At 40.8% G+C, this 17,659-nt stretch overlaps 1 protein-coding gene across 9 annotated transcripts in view; it reads left to right on the forward strand.

Moving 5' to 3' along the window:
* Nucleotides 1-17,659, forward strand: part of acacb (acetyl-CoA carboxylase beta) — a 172,334-nt gene that overhangs the window by 95,526 nt on the left and 59,149 nt on the right. For 6 of the 9 annotated variants that reach the window (XM_063034605.1, XM_063034603.1, XM_063034606.1 and 3 more), the window contains 5 exons: nt 5,067-5,156; nt 7,222-7,340; nt 9,650-9,673; nt 11,124-11,249; nt 17,035-17,134. In XM_063034605.1, the coding sequence (XP_062890675.1) occupies nt 5,067-5,156; nt 7,222-7,340; nt 9,650-9,673; nt 11,124-11,249; nt 17,035-17,134 (459 nt within the window). Of the gene's footprint in view, nt 1-5,066; nt 5,157-7,221; nt 7,341-9,649; nt 11,250-17,034; nt 17,135-17,659 lie in introns of those variants that run through there. The other 3 variants (XR_010016266.1, XR_010016265.1, XM_063034604.1) reach the window with 3 other exon arrangements.

Here is a 17,659-nt window from a genome sequence, read left to right on the forward strand (position 1 = left end):
GCCCATCAAGTCTGCTCCACCATTTTATCATGAGCTGATCCATTTTATCCTATTTAGTCCCACTGCCCTGCCTTCTCACCATAACCTTTGATGCCCTGGCTACTCAGATACCTATCAATCTCTGCCTTAAATACACCCAATGACTTGGCCTCCACTGCCGCCCGTGGCAACAAATTCCATAGATTCACCACCCTCTGACTAAAAATTTTTTTCGCATTTCTGTTCTGAAAGGGCGCCCTTCAATCCTGAAGTCATGCCCTCTCGTACTAGACTCCCCCATCATAGGAAACAACTTTGCCATATCCACTCTGTCCATGCCTTTCAACATTCGAAATGTTTCTATGAGGTCTCCCTCATTCTTCTAAACTCCAAGGAATACAGTCCAAGAGCGGACAAACATTCCTCATATGTTAATCCTCTCATTCCCGGAATCATTCTAGTGAATCTTCTCTGTACCCTCTCCAACGTCAGCACATCCTTTCTTAAATAAGGAGACCAAAACTGCCCACAGTACTCCAAGTGAGGTCTCACCAGCATCTTATAGAGCCTCAACATCACATCCCTGCTCCTATACTCTATTCCTCTAGAAATGAATGCCAACATTGCATTCGCCTTCTTCACTACCGACTCAACCTGGAGGTTAACTGTAAGGGAATCCTGTACGAGGACTCCCAAGTCCCATTGCATCTCAGAACTTTGAATTCTTTCCCCATTTAAATAATGGTCTGCCCGTTTATTTTTTTCTGCCAAAGTGCATAATCATACACTTTCCAACATTGTACTTCATTTGCCACTTCTCTGCCCATTCTTCCAATCTATCCAAGTCTCTCTGCAGACTCTCCGTTTCCTCAGCACTACCAGCCCCTCCACCTATCTTCGTATCGTCAGCAAACTTAGCCACAAAGCCCTCTATTCCATAATCCAAATCCTTGATGTACAATGTAAAAAGAAGCGGCCCCAACACTGACCCCTGTGGAACACCACTGGTAACCGGCAGCCAACCAGAATAGGATCCCTTTATTCCCACTCTCTGTTTCCTGCCAATCAGCCAACGCTCTATCCACGTATGTAACTTTCCCGTAATTCCATGGGCTTTTATCTTGTTAAGTAGCCTCATGTGTGGCACCTTGTAAAAGGCCTTCTGAAAATCCAAATATACAACATCCACTGCATCTCCCTTGTCTAGCCTACTGGTAATTTCCTCAAAAAATTGTAACAGGTTTGTCACAGACACCCTGACCATGGAGGTGTGTCTGTGACTATAAAGCTGTGCCCATGACCATAAAGGTGTGCCGATGACTCTAACATTGAATTTCATGCCCTTACACTTCCTCCCTTACCACCATTCAGGGCCCCAAACAGTCCTTCCAGGTGAGGCATCACTTCAGCTGTGAGTCGACTGGGGTGATATACTGCGTCCGGTGCTCCCGATGTGGCCTTTTATATATTGGTGAGACCCGACGCAGACTGGGAGACCGCTTTGTTGAACATCTACGCTCTGTCCGCCAGAGAAAGCAGGATCTCCCAGTGGCCACACATTTTAATTCCACATCCCATTCCCATTCTGACATGTCTATCCACGGCCTCCTCTACTGTAAAGATGAAGCCACACTCAGGTTGGAGGAACAACACCTTATATTCCGTCTGGGTAGCCTCCAACCTGATGGCATGAACATTGACTTCTCTAACTTCCGCTAGGCCCCACCTCCCCCTCGTACCCCAGATGTTACTCATTTTTATGCACACATTCTTTCTCTCACTCTCCTTTTTCTCCCTCTGTCCCTCTGAATATACCTCTTGCCCATCCTCTGGGTCAACCCCCCCCCCGTCTTTCTTCCCGGACCTCCTGTCCCATGATCCTCTCGTATCCCCTTTTGCTTATCACCTGTCCAGCTCTCGGCTCTATCCCTCCCCCTCCTGTCTTCTCCTATCATTTTGCATCTCCCCCTCCCCCTCCAGCTTTCAAATCCCTTACTCACTCTTCCTTCAGTTAGTCCTGACGAAGGGTCTCGGCCTGAAACGTCGACTGCGCCTCTTCCTATAGATGCTGCTTGGCCTGCTGCGTTCACCAGCAACTTTGATGTGTGTTGCTTGAATTTCCAGCATCTGCAGAATTCCTGTTGATTGAATTTCATTTACAGCTTATCCAGTTATCAGCTTTTCCTGCATAATTTCTTTTCTCATGTAACTGGAAGACCTCTGTATAGATTGATTTCTTGTGATATCGGGATAACCTCTCTGTGTCCCACGAAATCAACCCCAAGCTGTTGCTCTCTTACAGTGAAATGTGTTAGGTTATACTGCTGACCATGAAGGTGTGTCCGTGACCATGGAGGAGTTATGATAGTTTGAAGCAAGTAGATTAAAATGAGGCTGATTGATATAGTTTTCCTATTTCATTCTCCCTTTTTATTTTATCAAGTTTTTTTTGACTAAGCAAGTCTTATGGAAATATGTATTTACACAAGTTCTCTCGTTTATTTTTAAAGCACTTTTCAAGCTATAACAATAATAATAACGTGTTTGACATTATTCATTATTGACTGGTATGCTATACGTTATATTAATTATGGACTGTTGGGGTGATCACTGAATATAGAGTACTATGATATGGGTTAAAACAGAAAATCAATGTGGAGAAACATCTTATGGACAGTTCTCAGGATGAGAATTTTTATGTTACCCAAGAACTGCCTGTAGATAATTCTAAATTCAATACCACCACCTCCATTCACATAGACAGTTAATGCATTGTAGCAGACATCCACAAAGTAATTAAACAGAATCAGCAAGGTTTTATGAAGGCAAATCGTGATTGCAGTTGTAAGCAGCAGAGAATATAAATTAGAATTAATGGGTGTAACACATAAGGTCGCGGCTAGGGGCACCATCAGGCCAGATGTTTTCCTAAAGACTGATCTTAGATCCGCAACAGTGACTGGGGGTTCAGGTGCACTGGAGGCTGTCAGGGTGAAGGTTGTGTAACCCTTCACATCCAGGCTCGACCAGCACATGCTCGTCTAGGGGAAAACAACTTCTGGCCCCGCCAAACTGAGAAATCTCGTTTGTGTGGATGCTGCATGATGTGTTGTCCGGTTACAAATCCGCACGCAGACAGTGCACCATATGCAATTAAATGATTGAACTTTATAAATCTTAATCTGAATGTAGGGTTAGTAAAGAAAATAAAAAAACAAAAGGGCCCATTTTGGAGCTCACTGAAACGGCCATTCATCAACCATCGATCTCCTCCGAGCGTTGCCCACCTTTGGACCCCTGCTCCCAGTCCACTCCCTCTGGTGGTCTTCCAGCTCTCTGCACACGCGTCTTCCTCCTTCTTCTCTCGCCGACCAAAGACCGCGAAAATCTCTCTCCCAGACTCACAAGAAAGAACAACATCCCTCTCATTGGATAACGTACATTCCAAAGTCCCAGTTATCTCTAGTCATAACCCAAACATTGCTGCTACAGAGAAACCATTACATTAGCAGTGAAACCTTACAGCGTGTTACAGTTGTATCTCGGTTTCCTGTAAAAGTCAGGGTCACCTGATTTGAATGCTGCAGACCAAGTCATTAGGAGCGAGTGGATCTACTGGACTATCCATGGTTTTCAATTTGAGAACACCCAGATTGTCCTCAATGGTACCTAGTCCTCACACAGTAATATGCAGTATAAGTTAACATGAGTATAGTGAGCAGATAGGGAGAGGAATGAAATATTATCCTTCAGGGTTCATATGCCATTGGCAAGGAGTTAATCATTCAGGATTGAGTTGAAGGAAAAATTCTTCATTTGGAATGGGATAAGTTCTAGAAATCTAAAACTCCTTAGTCTATAGATGCCTGATAAACAAGTATGTTTAAGATGGCGATAAATAGAATTAAATGATGTAGAAATTTTGGGATGAGTGTGATGATTTCTACTTCTGTTCACATGTCTTAAGTCGTTAGATTTAGGATGGAGTGTGTTGTATAGGGCATCGTAGGGTTTTGAAATTGAAGTTGGTATAGGCTGTCAACCTATATAACTTGATTTTAACTGACTTGTGGCTGTTGTGCTTTACTATTTATTGTTATGTTTATTATTTAGTGTTGTGTTTGTTATGTTATGATTGCTCTGCTCCTGAGAAACGCTGTCTCATTCTGCCCTGCAGAGCTGATGTACGGTTAGAATGACAATAAAGTTTTTTGACTATTTGAATCTTATAGAACGATGGAACAGATTCAAGAGTTTGTGCAGCACGTTACGACTACTAGTTGTGTTTACTGCTGTGATAAAGCCTGACCATTTCTCCCCAAAGTCAAAACTATCCTGAACTTTCCCCCTTGCATGCCATTATGGTCAGATTTAGAGCAATTTTTTTTTGCTCGAACATCACTTTATTGCTCAGCAAACCGATAATTAAAGGGAAATTCCCACAAGGAATCCAAGATTAACTATTAATGCACATTAATAATTCTGCATTAACAAGTATTCTAAATTAATAAATATAAAATGTTACTTAAAATCCTAAAAGGTATTGAAATTAGTAATAGGTAATTTAGAAGCAATGACAAGAAATTATCCTTTAGTGCAAAGCACGGTTATTTGCAGTAATCTTCCAAATGGAGAAGTAAATGGAAAAACTTGGGACCACTTAAGATAAGACTACATTCTACAAACAAATCCAAAAGCAAAATATTACCCATTCTGGAAATGAGAGTACAACTCCAAATATTCTGGAAATACTCAAGCAGTATCCATGGGAAAAGGAACATTGCAGGTCAATGACATCAGGGTTGATGGGATCTCACAGGAAGAAGATAGTTTGAATGGCCTTTTGTACTTAGTGTAACCTTGTACATTGTTTAGCTACAGCACAACAGACAGATGGCACAACTTGGTGTCTTTACTTGTCATACTGTTCTTGTATCATTATTTTCTTATTCATAGCAGAGTTGCTGTGATTTTATTAAGGGATGACTATGTAACTTCTCTAGTCTTGAGCATGAAGGCCATGGTTAAGTATGAAGGGTTAACCCTGGATTGGTGGACTGGGCACTGATTTTATTGTTTGTTTTTAGAAATTGATCCTCTCAGAGACTTCCATTTTTGATGTCCTTCCCAGCTTTTTCTATCATGCCAACCCAGTGGTACGGATGGCTGCTTTAGAGGTAAAATCACTATTTACTGGATAAATATTTTAGATTGGATGTGTCATTGAATTAAAAGGATTATATTCTACCAATTGTTTTCCTCAACACAATTTAAATGTAAAGGTTTCTTCTATTTTTTCCCCCTTTTAGCCTTCTCTGATTTCAAAAGTGGTCATCCCATTCTCCCCCAGGAAAAGTCCTTCTTCGTTTGTTATATCTTCAAAACATTTCTGATTGCAATCCTTACCATAAGCATAAGACAACATATTGATATATTTAACAATCAGTACAAATTACTAAGTAGAAGATTATTCATTAATATGGGCGTATTCTAACGTTCGAAAGCAGTTGCCATCCTGTGATCCTCAAACTTTTAAATTTATCACTAGGCCGCCTCATTGGCCAAAAGCAAGTATTCTAAGCTATGTACATCTTATAGTGCATGCACAGTGTTGGCATACTGTTACATTGGCATTGGAGCGATAACAAACAAATAAAACTGTAGATGCTCGAATCTGAAACGGAAATAGAAGTGCTGGAACCACTCAGCCAGCCAAGCAGCACACGTGGAAAGAGAACACTCATTACTACAGGTCAGCAGCCCCTGCTCCAGAGCAAAGTGGGAGGTTTACAGTTTTACAGCAGGCAGAAGAGTGAGGAGTAAAACAAAAGGCAAAAGAGATAGTTTATGGTAGATCAGATGATAAGGAACATGAGTACTGACTATTAGCTAGACATTTTATAGAGTGTGACTGAGAAAGTGGCATACAAGAGGAAGCTCAAACACATGTGGACTGAGCACAGGTGCTTCACAAAATGATCACCAAGTCTCCAATCAAAATCAGTTTTAATATCTTTGGCATGCAACAAATTTCACGACATAAGCCAGTGATATTGATTCTGATTCTGATTTTGACTCATCTTGGCACTTTGTTTCAGATCTATGCCAACTCCTCTGTTATCCATAAATTGGAAATTGCTTAGAAAAGAGAGCCTTATATCTTTCCACTCTCATCACTCAATCTCACTCTCTTTAGTCTTTGCTTGTTAAAACCAGCAGTAATAACATCACTTGCCATTCGGACTCTTGTCTGACTTGATGTGTGCACAGATCTGTTATGGAAGCCTGAGTAATGGATCATAATGGAGAACCCAGTCTGAAAGAAACTGCATCTTTTTTGCTTTATCCTTCCATATGTTAAGAAAGCCTTTGTCTATTTTTCCCCATCCTGATCAAAAAGGCACAACAGCACCTTTATTTCCTGTGGAACATCAAGAAAGCTCACCTCTGTCCCAGGATACTGACGGACTTTTACCGCTGTACCATTGAGAGCATACTCACCAACTGCATCTCAGTGTGGTATGGCAATTGTCCCGTATCGGACCACAAAGCACTCCAGTGTGTGGTGAAAACTGCCCAGCTGATTATCAGCACCCAATTGCCCACCATTGAGAACATCTACCATAAACGCTGCCTGGGCAGGGATAGAAGCATTATCAAGGATGCATCTCACACTAACCATGGACCTTTTACTCTCCTCCCATCCGGTAGGCACTACAGGAGCCTCTGCTCCCGCACCAGCAGGCACAGGAAGAGCTTCTTCCCTGAGGCTGTGAGGCTGTGACCCTGCTGAACCTCACATCACAGCGCCAAGCAGTATTGCACCCATATTGTACTGTCTCAGTACTTTTATATTTGTGTGCTGTAGCACTTACTTTTTATTTGCAGTTATTTTGTAAATAACACTATTCTTTGCATTTCTGGTTAGATGCTAACTGCATTTCATTGGCTTTGTATCTGTACTCGGCACAATGACAATAAAGTTGAATCTAATCCAATCTAATCTAATTAATGCTGCGTATCCAGTGCTATGTGTCTGTGATACTGCTGCAAGTAAGTTTTCATTTCACCCATGTATGTACTCATGTATAAACTTGACTTTGACTTTGAACTTCTTTAAACTAATTCCTCTGTTTTGAGACTTCACATGTTTATTGCTTCAGTGCTGTATCTTGAGATTAGTGATTTCATCGCAGAGGTTTCAGTTTACCAGCTCATGAAAAAACTTCTCACATCTTTAAGGTTTATGTGCGTAGATCATACATCGCCTACGAACTCAACAGCGTACAACATCATCAGCTGCACAACGGTATTCGTGTAGTCGATTTCCAGTTTCTACTTCCATCATCTCATCCAAACAGGTATAGTCTGGTTTAAGTTAAAATCTTTGTAATAAATTAGTGCTCTGTTAGTTCTTCATCTCATCCAAACAGGTATTGTCTGGTTTAAGTTAAAATCTCTGTAATAGATTAGTGCTTTGTTAGTTCTTCATCTCATCCAAACAGGTATTGTCTGGTTTAAGTTAAAATCTCTGTAATAGATTAGTGCTTTGTTAGTTCTTTACAGGACTTTTATGGTTCTCTTGGGCCAAAAATATTTTCTCTGGTCTGCATTCAGATAGTTCCTGCAAAGTGCCAAAATTCTGTATGTTGGCACAGCCTGCACAGCTATACAAGAACAAACCATTCGCTGTTCCCCTGCAATTATGATTGATTTGTTGAGATATGTTAAAATTTGGATTGAGATTCATTAAAAAAACTTATGGACAGCAAAATAGTTACTTATAACAAAAAAAAATTATTCAAAAGCACTAATATTAACAACTAAACTGAGGTCCGTGGAACACTAAACCAATCAATTAATCTCCAGATATCTTCCTCTTTGATTATTCACTTGCTTAAAAGTTGTAGTCCTGGTTGCGTTGAGTTGTTCTCCAATCTTGGCAATTTACTTGTAAATGTTTCGTCACCACACCAGGAAACATCATTGTGCACTGCTAATTGTGGTATGTCCTCTGAATGCTTAGCTTATACATCAATCAACTGATCGGTTGTCATTATGAAAACCCACTTGGAATTCTAGACCATAACACACAAAGTTTGTCACACAACCAGTCAGTGATGGGTCTTCCTCCCTACATCACAACTGAGTTTCTGTAATGATGACCAATCAGCCGATTGATGAATATATAAAGGCCAGGCATTCAGAGGACATGCTACAATTGATGATGTCTCCTGGTATGGTGATGAAACGTTTACAAGTAAACAGCCAAGACTGGAGAACAACTCAACCCAACCATCAGTCACTCGAGCTACACATTCTCAAACTTATTTCTAGTTGTAGCCCTCTTTGGTGCTGCATACTATAATGATCAGATAACATAGCTAGAATTCTGAAAGTGGTTACTTAAACTGATCATTTAGCTTAAAATTTATTTAAATCCATAAGTTGAATTGTATGTCCTTAACCTATTGCCTGCTGTTGCTTTATGTAAAAGGAGCAACACACACAAAATGCTGGAGGAACTCAGCAGGCCAGGCATCACCTATGGAAAAAGTACAGTGGGTGTTTCCAGCCGAAATTCTTCAGCAGGACTGAGAAATAAAGGCCGAGGAGTAGATGGGAGGTGGGGGGAGGGAAGAGATAAGCACCAGGTGACAGGTGAAACATGGAGGGGGAGGGATGAATTAAAGAGCTGGGAAATTGATTGGTGAAAGAGACAGAAGGTCATGGAAGACATGTTCCCCAGAAAGGATACAAGACTGTAGTAGTGGGTTTGGGTAAGCACATGGTCAAAGAGTTGGAGAGCAGCAGGGATCACACCGGGGGAGCAGTGAGAGAGAGTTTCATTGAACTCCCATCATAGGGAAGATTTAAACTTCTTCAGGGTAGTGGGGATCTTTTCTTCCTTGCTCTATAGATTATGGTTTAGGAGAGGTTGAAAGAACTGTAGAACAAACCTTGGTAAATCTGCTTATGACCTCAATCTTTAAAATTACATAATGAGAGTGCCATCATCAACCTACTGTAAATCAGTTTACTTTCAGAATCTCTTTGTCATTCTTCCTCACTTCCCAAATCCAGTTCATTTTGCAAGTAGTGTTTTCCAGCCTCATGTTTATATCAGCTTCTGTTCTATATAGGAATTTTCAACGGTAGTCTTAAAGTGGGTCCGTGGGTGAGTGCACTGTAGATGAGTGAAAAGTTCAGCATAGTAGTGGAGGGCCAAAGTTTCTGTGCTCTATAACTCAAACTAAAGAATGTGAATGGCACTATTCCAGCATAACCAACCATTCTCTTGAATTCTGCAGAATTTATGTAGCAGAAATCATTAGATAATAGCTGATCTTCAGGTCTCTGCACTCCATAAATGTCCATTCAGAGAAGATAATTATAACACCTCCTTAGCTCCTATTTCTCAGATTACTTGCCTCAAATAGACTCATGATTGAACTCACCATCTCGGCCATTATACTGTCATTCAGCACGGCACAATGCTCATAACCTCTGAATTTTCAGAAATAAGTTTTGTAAAGTTTTTTTTCTGGATAGAGTACCAAATAGTTGATCTAATTAGTATGCTAAACTGTCTATATTTTGTGCATTATTGGGTGAAAAAAGTGCAGTTTTCATCTTTCTTACTTTTTGTATGTTAAATGTTTAATTTCAGAGGAAGCAATCCTACGATATGCAGGTATTGTTTCATCTATTTATTGCATGAGCCAAAAGATCAAAGGAAAAGAATATTGCCTTGCAAATGATGAACAACTAACCCAATTGGTGAAAAATTAGGAAAGTGCAGAAACTGAGGCTCAAAATCTTAACCAGAATTGAGCATGCCTGTGTTGAATGTGACTGTTACCTGTCCTAAACCAAGCTGGGTTGTTGGATTCAGTCAGACCACATCTGGATTATACTAATATGATGGATTACTTTATCTAACAATTAGAAAACATTATAAAAAATAACATTCCACTAAAAATTAGCAAAATTGACAAAGGAGAAGAAGTGGATTTTTTGTGTTGTTGATTTGTATAATTTTGGCACAAAGGGCAACTTGCAAGTACTCATTAAAAGATAAAATTAACATGTTGCAGTTGGAAATAGTCTATTTGCAGTTTAGGTCAAAGGGGGTCAGGCTTTGGTCAATCACATAATCATCTGAAAACTTCAATAAAGGGGTTCATGATTATTTTTGCTTAGCTTCAATAGTTTAGGACCTATCTATGCATCAGAGAGCAGCCCACAAAATACATTGTCTTTTAACTGACTGCCTGATTCCCAAAACTTTTGCTTTCCTACCTTTTCTATATTCTCAAGTGCTAACAGTTGGTATCTTGTCTACTCAAACTAATTCAGTGCAAACACAGTGACAACTCTTCAAAGCTCACAAAGTATTAGAGTTTTAATTTAATAGAATTGAAGAGGGAAAAGTGAATATTCTGCATTCAAGCATATGCTGGTACTAAAAAGAGAATTAAAAGACCATTACTGGCATATAATAAATTTAGGGGTGAAGTACGTTGAAAAGACAGTTACTAAAATTGTTGATTTGTGGCTTACAAAATCTTTTGTAAACCCATCACTTCCGCACTTACATTTTTGTTGCATTTTAATTACAGGAACTGTCTAATATTTATCCTATCCTATGCTTATTTGAACGCTCGGGATCATTATTTACTTCCTCTTTTTTGTCAAGAATTCAGTGTAAGAGGCACTGTTCTATATTTTTGACTAAGATCACTTAGCCATGGAGTCATAAGTAGCTAGCCATCTGGACACAAGCTGGGGTCTGATCAGCCCCGGCTGGGTCACCTGGAGGAGGTTGTATGATGTTGAAAGACCGGAAACACCCGATGATTCCAGGAGCATCACTGAAGATGTGTCCAGAAGCATCAGTAGATGTATGTACACGGTTTATTATTATTATCCTGTGATGTTTAGTATAGAAACCTGAACTCGCTTTGTGTCTGCACTGTTACAAGGAAATGGAGATGGAGGTAGGAAACTCAGCTTCAGAGGGTCAAAAGCTTTTCTTATCTAATTCCAGAGTAATTTACTTCACCAAATCTGGAATGAAGAAGGAATTTAACTTCTTTTACATCTGCATTTAACTGTCCTTCCCCCCCCCCTCCAATTTATAGGATGTGTATTCCACATTATGAACGGAATCGGCAGAGCAATGATCCATTCATGACCAGCATAGAAACATCCTTGTGTCAACGAATGGGTATTATGGTTGCTTTTGAAACATTCCATGACTTTGTTAAGTAAGTACTGCAGTCTATTCAATGTTTCAGTAAAATTGTAAATATATTATTTGATTTAGCATTCTTTGTTTACATAAGTCATTATGGGTTATATATAAGTATGTAAATGCCATACGGCATCACATCACCACATCAGGTTGTACGCCCCTCACTAAACTGCAGAGAAAAATTACACTCGGATTGACAGAGAGACCTTGAGTCTGATTTGTTGGTATAAAATATTTCAACCAGTACCTGTAGAGGAGAGAGTTACTGATCATTAACACAATCCATAGAAGGGTGCTCAATAACTGCACCAGCACGAACGCAGAGATGAGCTCTGTTTCTTGGTGGGCACAACTAAGAGAACAAATCAAAGAGCATAGCTAATCATGGAAATACTGATGGATTGTCCTGTTTACTCTTGGAACAGGAAATACCTGAAAAAGTGACAAAAGAGGACAGCTCTCGATGTATTCTCCCTAAGGAAAATCGTAAACCTCCCTGTTATGGCAGTAGTGATCCAAGGGGAAACCAGAAAAGACCCCTCACTGTCTCAGGTCTACGCTCTGCCCAAAATGGTTGGAATGTGCTGCAGCAACTCCAGTTTCCCCATTTTTGCCAGCACCGGGTTGAACGTGCCCTTGATGGGGTTTGCGTTATGCGGGGATTGAGAGTTGTTGTACCATCCAAGTTGGAGCAGCTACATGCCGTTCATCTAAGTCCGATGAAAATGAATGTTTTCTGGTGGTCTGGGATAGATCAGCAGTTCAAGGAGCTTGCCATGCGCTGTTCAGGATGCCAAGAGCAGCACCTCTCGTCCTTGGGAATGTGCTGCTGAGATTCATGTGAATTTTCCTGGACCATTCAAGGGCATAAGTTTCGTGGTAGCAGCAGATGCAGCTACAAAGTGACCAGCAGTGTTGCCAATAGGCTCCACTACAGCCTCCTACACCGTCGAGAAGCCTCTTCTCAAGGACTGGTGTTCCAGAATACTTAGTTTGTGACAATGGACCACAGATTGTTGTGCAACAGTTTCAGTCATTCCTGAAAATGAATGGAATAAGAATATTGCATCCGCACCGTACCACCCAGCTATAAAGGGCTTGGTGGAGAGGTTTGCTCAGAGTCTATAGAAAGTACTGCGAGCAATATCAGCGGAACACACTACACTTAACAATGAATCAGAAGCTCACCAATTTCCTCCTTGCATTTCGCAATGTAGCCACTCTGCAACCAATAACTCACCAGCCAAGCTGATCCTGGGTTGTCCCTTGCACTCACGCTTGGATCTCCTCAAACCCAATCTCAGGAGTACGCAGGACAACGGGGTGATCAAAACGTGCTTGGAAAGATTAAGGATGGAACTGGACCACTATCCTACTCTGTGGAGATTGCATCTGATGTAATCTGCAGATGACAGATCTGTTTGTGGAGATAGTTAGAGAAAAAAAGGTGTCCAGGGCAGTTAGAACAACTTCCGGCCGTTCCAAAGTCAGCTCATACAATCAGGAAAGACTTATCCCACCAGAGTAAGAAACCCTCCACAGCGATTTAATCTTTAGGCTTGAATGGGACAAATTAAAATTTACTACGTTGTGGATATCTATATAGTAGTTGTAATAGTATACTGCGTATATAAGATGACTGGAGAGCGATATATTACATTTTTGAGTTGGAGTTGATAGCTCAGCAATATTTCGGTAATAATGTTGGGTCACCGGTCATCTGAAGGCTCTTCTCAACCACAGAAAGAGAGCCTTTAGATCAGGAGACAGGGAGGAATTGACACATGTGCAGAGGGAGCTAAAGGAGAAGTCAAGGTGGCTAAAGAGGAATACAGGAGAGAGCTGGAGAACAAGCTTGGGTAGAGTAGCACACGGGAGGTGTGGAGAGGCAAGAAGAACATGTCTGGCTTCAATCAGCCTGGCTGTAGAGCCTCAGAATGCAGCCGTGAATGGGTTAATGAGTTAAACCAATTCTTCAATAGGTTTGACAATTGCCCTCCTGTTCACACCCCTCAGCAAACCAGTCCAGGTGCCGAGGCACCCAATGCTCCGTCAGCACCAACACCTCCCTTCCTGCTTCCTCCCCCCCCCAGTTCAACATGTGGATGAACACACAGGCCACCACTGTCTACATCTACCTGCTGAACAGAACCTACTCCCATATGGATAAGCAGGGCAGCACTGTGAGGATCATGGTTTTTGATTTCTCAAGTGCCTTCAATATCACACAGCTCTCATTCCTGGGGTAAAGCTCGTTCAATGCAGGTTGGAACTTCCATTGTATCCTGGATAATGGACTACCTGAGTGACAAACCACAGTTTGTGCGGCTTCAGAGTTGTGTGTCAGACATGGCTATAAGCAGCACTGTGGCCCCACAGGGGACTGTACTGGCTCCCTCCCTTTGTGTTGGGCACGTGGCCAAGTGGTTAAGGCGTTTGTCTAGTGATCTCAAGGTCACTGGTTCGAGCCTCAGCTGTGGTGGCGTGTTCGTGTCCTTGAGCAAGGCACTTAATCACACATTGCTCTAGTGTTTGTGCGAGGAATGGTGCCCCACACAGACTTCCAATCTGCGCCTTGTAAGGCATGAAAATGCCCGAAGCAGGCCTCTCGTGGTCTGAGTCGACGTTCCCTCCCTCCCCCTCCTGTTTACCCTGTATACCTCAACTTTAGATACTACACTTAGTCAAGTCATCTGCAGAAATTCTCTGATGACTCAGTATAGTTGGGTGTATAAAGTTGGGAGGACGGGAGGATGAACACAGAGCCCTAGTGGAGGACTTTGTCAATGGTGTAAGCTGAATCATCTGCAGCTCAGCATCAGTCAAACAAAGGAGATGGTGATGGACTTTAGGAAGACTAGGCCTGCACTGCTCCCTGTTACAATTGATGGAGAGGACATGGATGTGGTGAGGACCTACAAGTACCCTGGGGATGCACCTGGATGACAGACTCGAGTGGAAAACCAAAACGAGTGGAAAACCAAAACAGAGGTTATGTAAAAGAAAGCCCGACGTTTTCTCTACTTCCTGAGGAGACTGAGGTCTTTTGGAGCATGCAGGCCTCTCCTTTACATGGTCTATCAGTCTGTTGCCGCCAGTACAATCTTCTATACGGTGGTGTGCTGGGGCAATGGCATCAACACGGGTGATACCAACAGGCTCAATAAACTGATTAGAAAGGCTGACTCTGCTATAGGAGTCAAACTGGAGGCAGTGGTAGAACAAAGGACCTGACAAAAAGTCCTGGCAATTCTGGGCAATGTTTCTCACCCTCTGCATTCCACTTTAGCTTAACAGAGGAACACTTTTAGTAACAGACCAAGACAACTGTGCTGCTCCAAAGAGCGCTATATGAGGTCATTCTTGCCCTCGGCTAGTAGACTCTATAATGAGTCACCCTATAGCTGGGGAAGTGAAGACCCCTCCTGTCAGACTGTTTGAGGTAACTTATATTTATGCTTTCTTACTCCTCTTCTAATATTTGTATACCTATGCACTTGTAATGCTACAGTGACACTGTCAGTTCCTTTGGGATCAATAAAGGATTTTTATTTTCCAAGGCACTAGTAATTTCTTCTACTTTTATTTCAGTAACATATGTATGCAAAATTTAGATTTGAGTTATCAAAAGTGACAAATTTTGAAATGTTTCATACCCTTTAGTTTCTGTCATTATCAAGGACTTTAAGCACTTTCATGTGACCTTAGCATATAACACGTTCTGGATTTCTCTGTGTTCCAGATGCGTTATAATCTCTTCTCTTGGTAACTTCCATTGTTTCTTGTATCATCACTTCTTATGTACCAACTGTCCACATAAGAAGTCCCGTTCTCATTAGGCTTTTGTGGCATCTTTTGTGGTTACATCATCAACATTAACAGCACAAAACATCAGCACTCTCTGTCATCCTTTAATCTACAAGCAACATTGTTTAATTGGCATCTGTTCAAGATATAGAACAATATCTTTTCACTACAAGCTGTTTGCTCTAATTTTCAGCTGCTCACAGAGATGGAACCCAATATCTACAGTCTTAGGAATCTTGCAGACAAGAGTTAGGAGGTAATAATTCAGCAGGGACAGGAGGGTTGTTGCCTGGAAACAGAGAATTGGGATCAGTGAGTCATGTATGGCTGTCACAGGTATCAACACTACAGCCCTCTATGTTTATGTTAATGTGATGACCTGGTGAAGGGAGAATGTGTACCGTAGACATATTTGTTAATGGTATAAAATCGGTGACCTGAGTAGTTGTGGTAAGGTTACAAAGAGCTTGCAAAGTAAAGTTGCAGATGGAGTATTACGTGGGGAAGTTCAATTTTTGAAAGAATAAATTATTATTTAATAGGACTGAGCTGACCTTATGGGATCTGATGGTAGAAATGTCACAAACACCACAAAAAGTTCACTTCTGAATACAGCAAGTAATAGGAACTCTTACTGAATATAGGTCAGGTAAGGTCTGTATAATTTCACAGGGAAATGCTGAGATCACATCTGCAGTACTTTGTACAGTTTTAGTCTCCATCTTTAAGTAAGGATGTTCTTGCATTGCAAACAGTGCAGACAGAGTCACTAGTTTGGTTTTCAGAAAGCAAACAGTGGTATCAGAAGAAATGTTGCGCAAGTTGTTCCTATACTCATTGGGTGAAACATTTAAAAAGATAAGGTGATCTTTTGAAACTGTAGATAATTTGTAGGGGTTTGACAGGGAGAATGCCAAGAGGGTGTTTCTCCAGGTGGGGCATCTAGAACAGGAAGGCACGTTTTCAGAGTAAGCAATCAACCATTTCAATGGAGATAGGAAGGAATTTCTTTCAGACGATTCTGCACCTTCTGCTGAGACCTAGGTGATAGAATAATCAATTTATTTATTTACCGATACAGCGGGGTGTAGGCCCTTCTGTCCCAGCAATCCCACAGCCCTGATTAACCCTAGCCTAATTGCAGGACAATCTACAATGACCAATTAACCTGCCTGTTACATCTTTGGACTATGGGAGGAAACTGGAGCACGTGGAGAAAACCCCAAGCATACCAAGGGGAGGATGTACAGAGAGTCCTTACCAGAATTGAACTCTGAACTCCAGAATGCACCAAGGTGCAATAGCATCTCGCTAACTGCGACGCTACTGTCGCGCCCAATTGTATTCATGTATTAGCAGAGGATCAAGTGTTATGGGGACAGAGCAGAAAGGTGATACTGGGGTAAGAGTGGATCCACCATGATCTTCTGGAGTGGCACAACAGGGTTAAGGGGATAGCTGTTCCTGTTTATTTGATCCTTTTCATGGAAACAGATCACTTAAACCTCTACAAAAGCACATTTCTTACTTCTTAATTTAACTCCGCTTTAGTAGACATCATACTTTTCCTTGACACAAGATTCCACAGATGCTGGAAATCTAGAGCAACACACAAAATGAAGGAGAATCTCAGCAAGTCAGAGCATTTCCTTGAGATCTTTTTTGTGAACTTCTCCATTTAGGCTCCAAAAATAGTCCTCATATCGAGTCTTCAGATCAGTGTAAAAATTAATATGTATTTATTGTCTTGGAAAAGCCAACTTGTATCTCTATATTGTCAAAAATAAGGTCCAAAAAGTTATGTAAATATATCAGTTGTGAAAAAACATAAAGTGAGTGTTTTCAAATGATGGTGTACAAGATTGGGCAATGCAATGAACACCCAATATCAAGAGAAATCCACAATAAGTTATACATTGTTGCATCATATAAATTATGTAATACTCCCTGTAATTCGTGTGTAAATCATTTGAATATTTGTACTTTTAAAGAAACTTTGAAGAAGTGATTGCCTGCTTTGCTGACCCATCTCTGGATAGTCCATTATTTTCTGAGACAAGGTCAGCCTTCTTTGATCAGGAAGACAGTAAGGTAATTCTTAATCTCTGTGCTTTACATGTAGAAGTTTAAGCGCTAAGTTATTGTTCTTCCTTTGAGCTTGCCGCTGAAGATTTTGAAATTAGTACTTGCCAGACTATTGAATTTCTCAATTTCAAATTAAGAAATCCTGGAGGTAAAGGTAAAAAGAGGGAGAGTATTGATTGAGGATTAAATGAAACCAAGATTGCAATTTTATGTATGTGAGGAGAAATGAAAGATGAAGTTCAAGTTCCTCAGATAGATTATACTGAATTTAGAATTTAGTCTCCTGTATTGAATGACTGTATAGAAGAACATTGATACAAGTCATGGACCAATTATGCTTAAAGTAAAAGTACCCAAATTGTCCTAAGCTTAAATCAGAATCAGGTTTATTATCACTTCCGTACATCATGACATTTGTTGTTTTGTGGCAGCAATCTGAAATACAAAAAAAGAAATAAGTTATGTAAAAAGCATTGATGAACCCGTTGAAATTCTTTGAGGAGATTTCAGGAATGATAGATAAGGGAAATG

The sequence above is a fragment of the Mobula hypostoma genome, chromosome 27 (assembly GCF_963921235.1).
Source record: "Mobula hypostoma chromosome 27, sMobHyp1.1, whole genome shotgun sequence".
NCBI classification, from domain to species: domain Eukaryota; kingdom Metazoa; phylum Chordata; class Chondrichthyes; order Myliobatiformes; family Myliobatidae; genus Mobula; species Mobula hypostoma.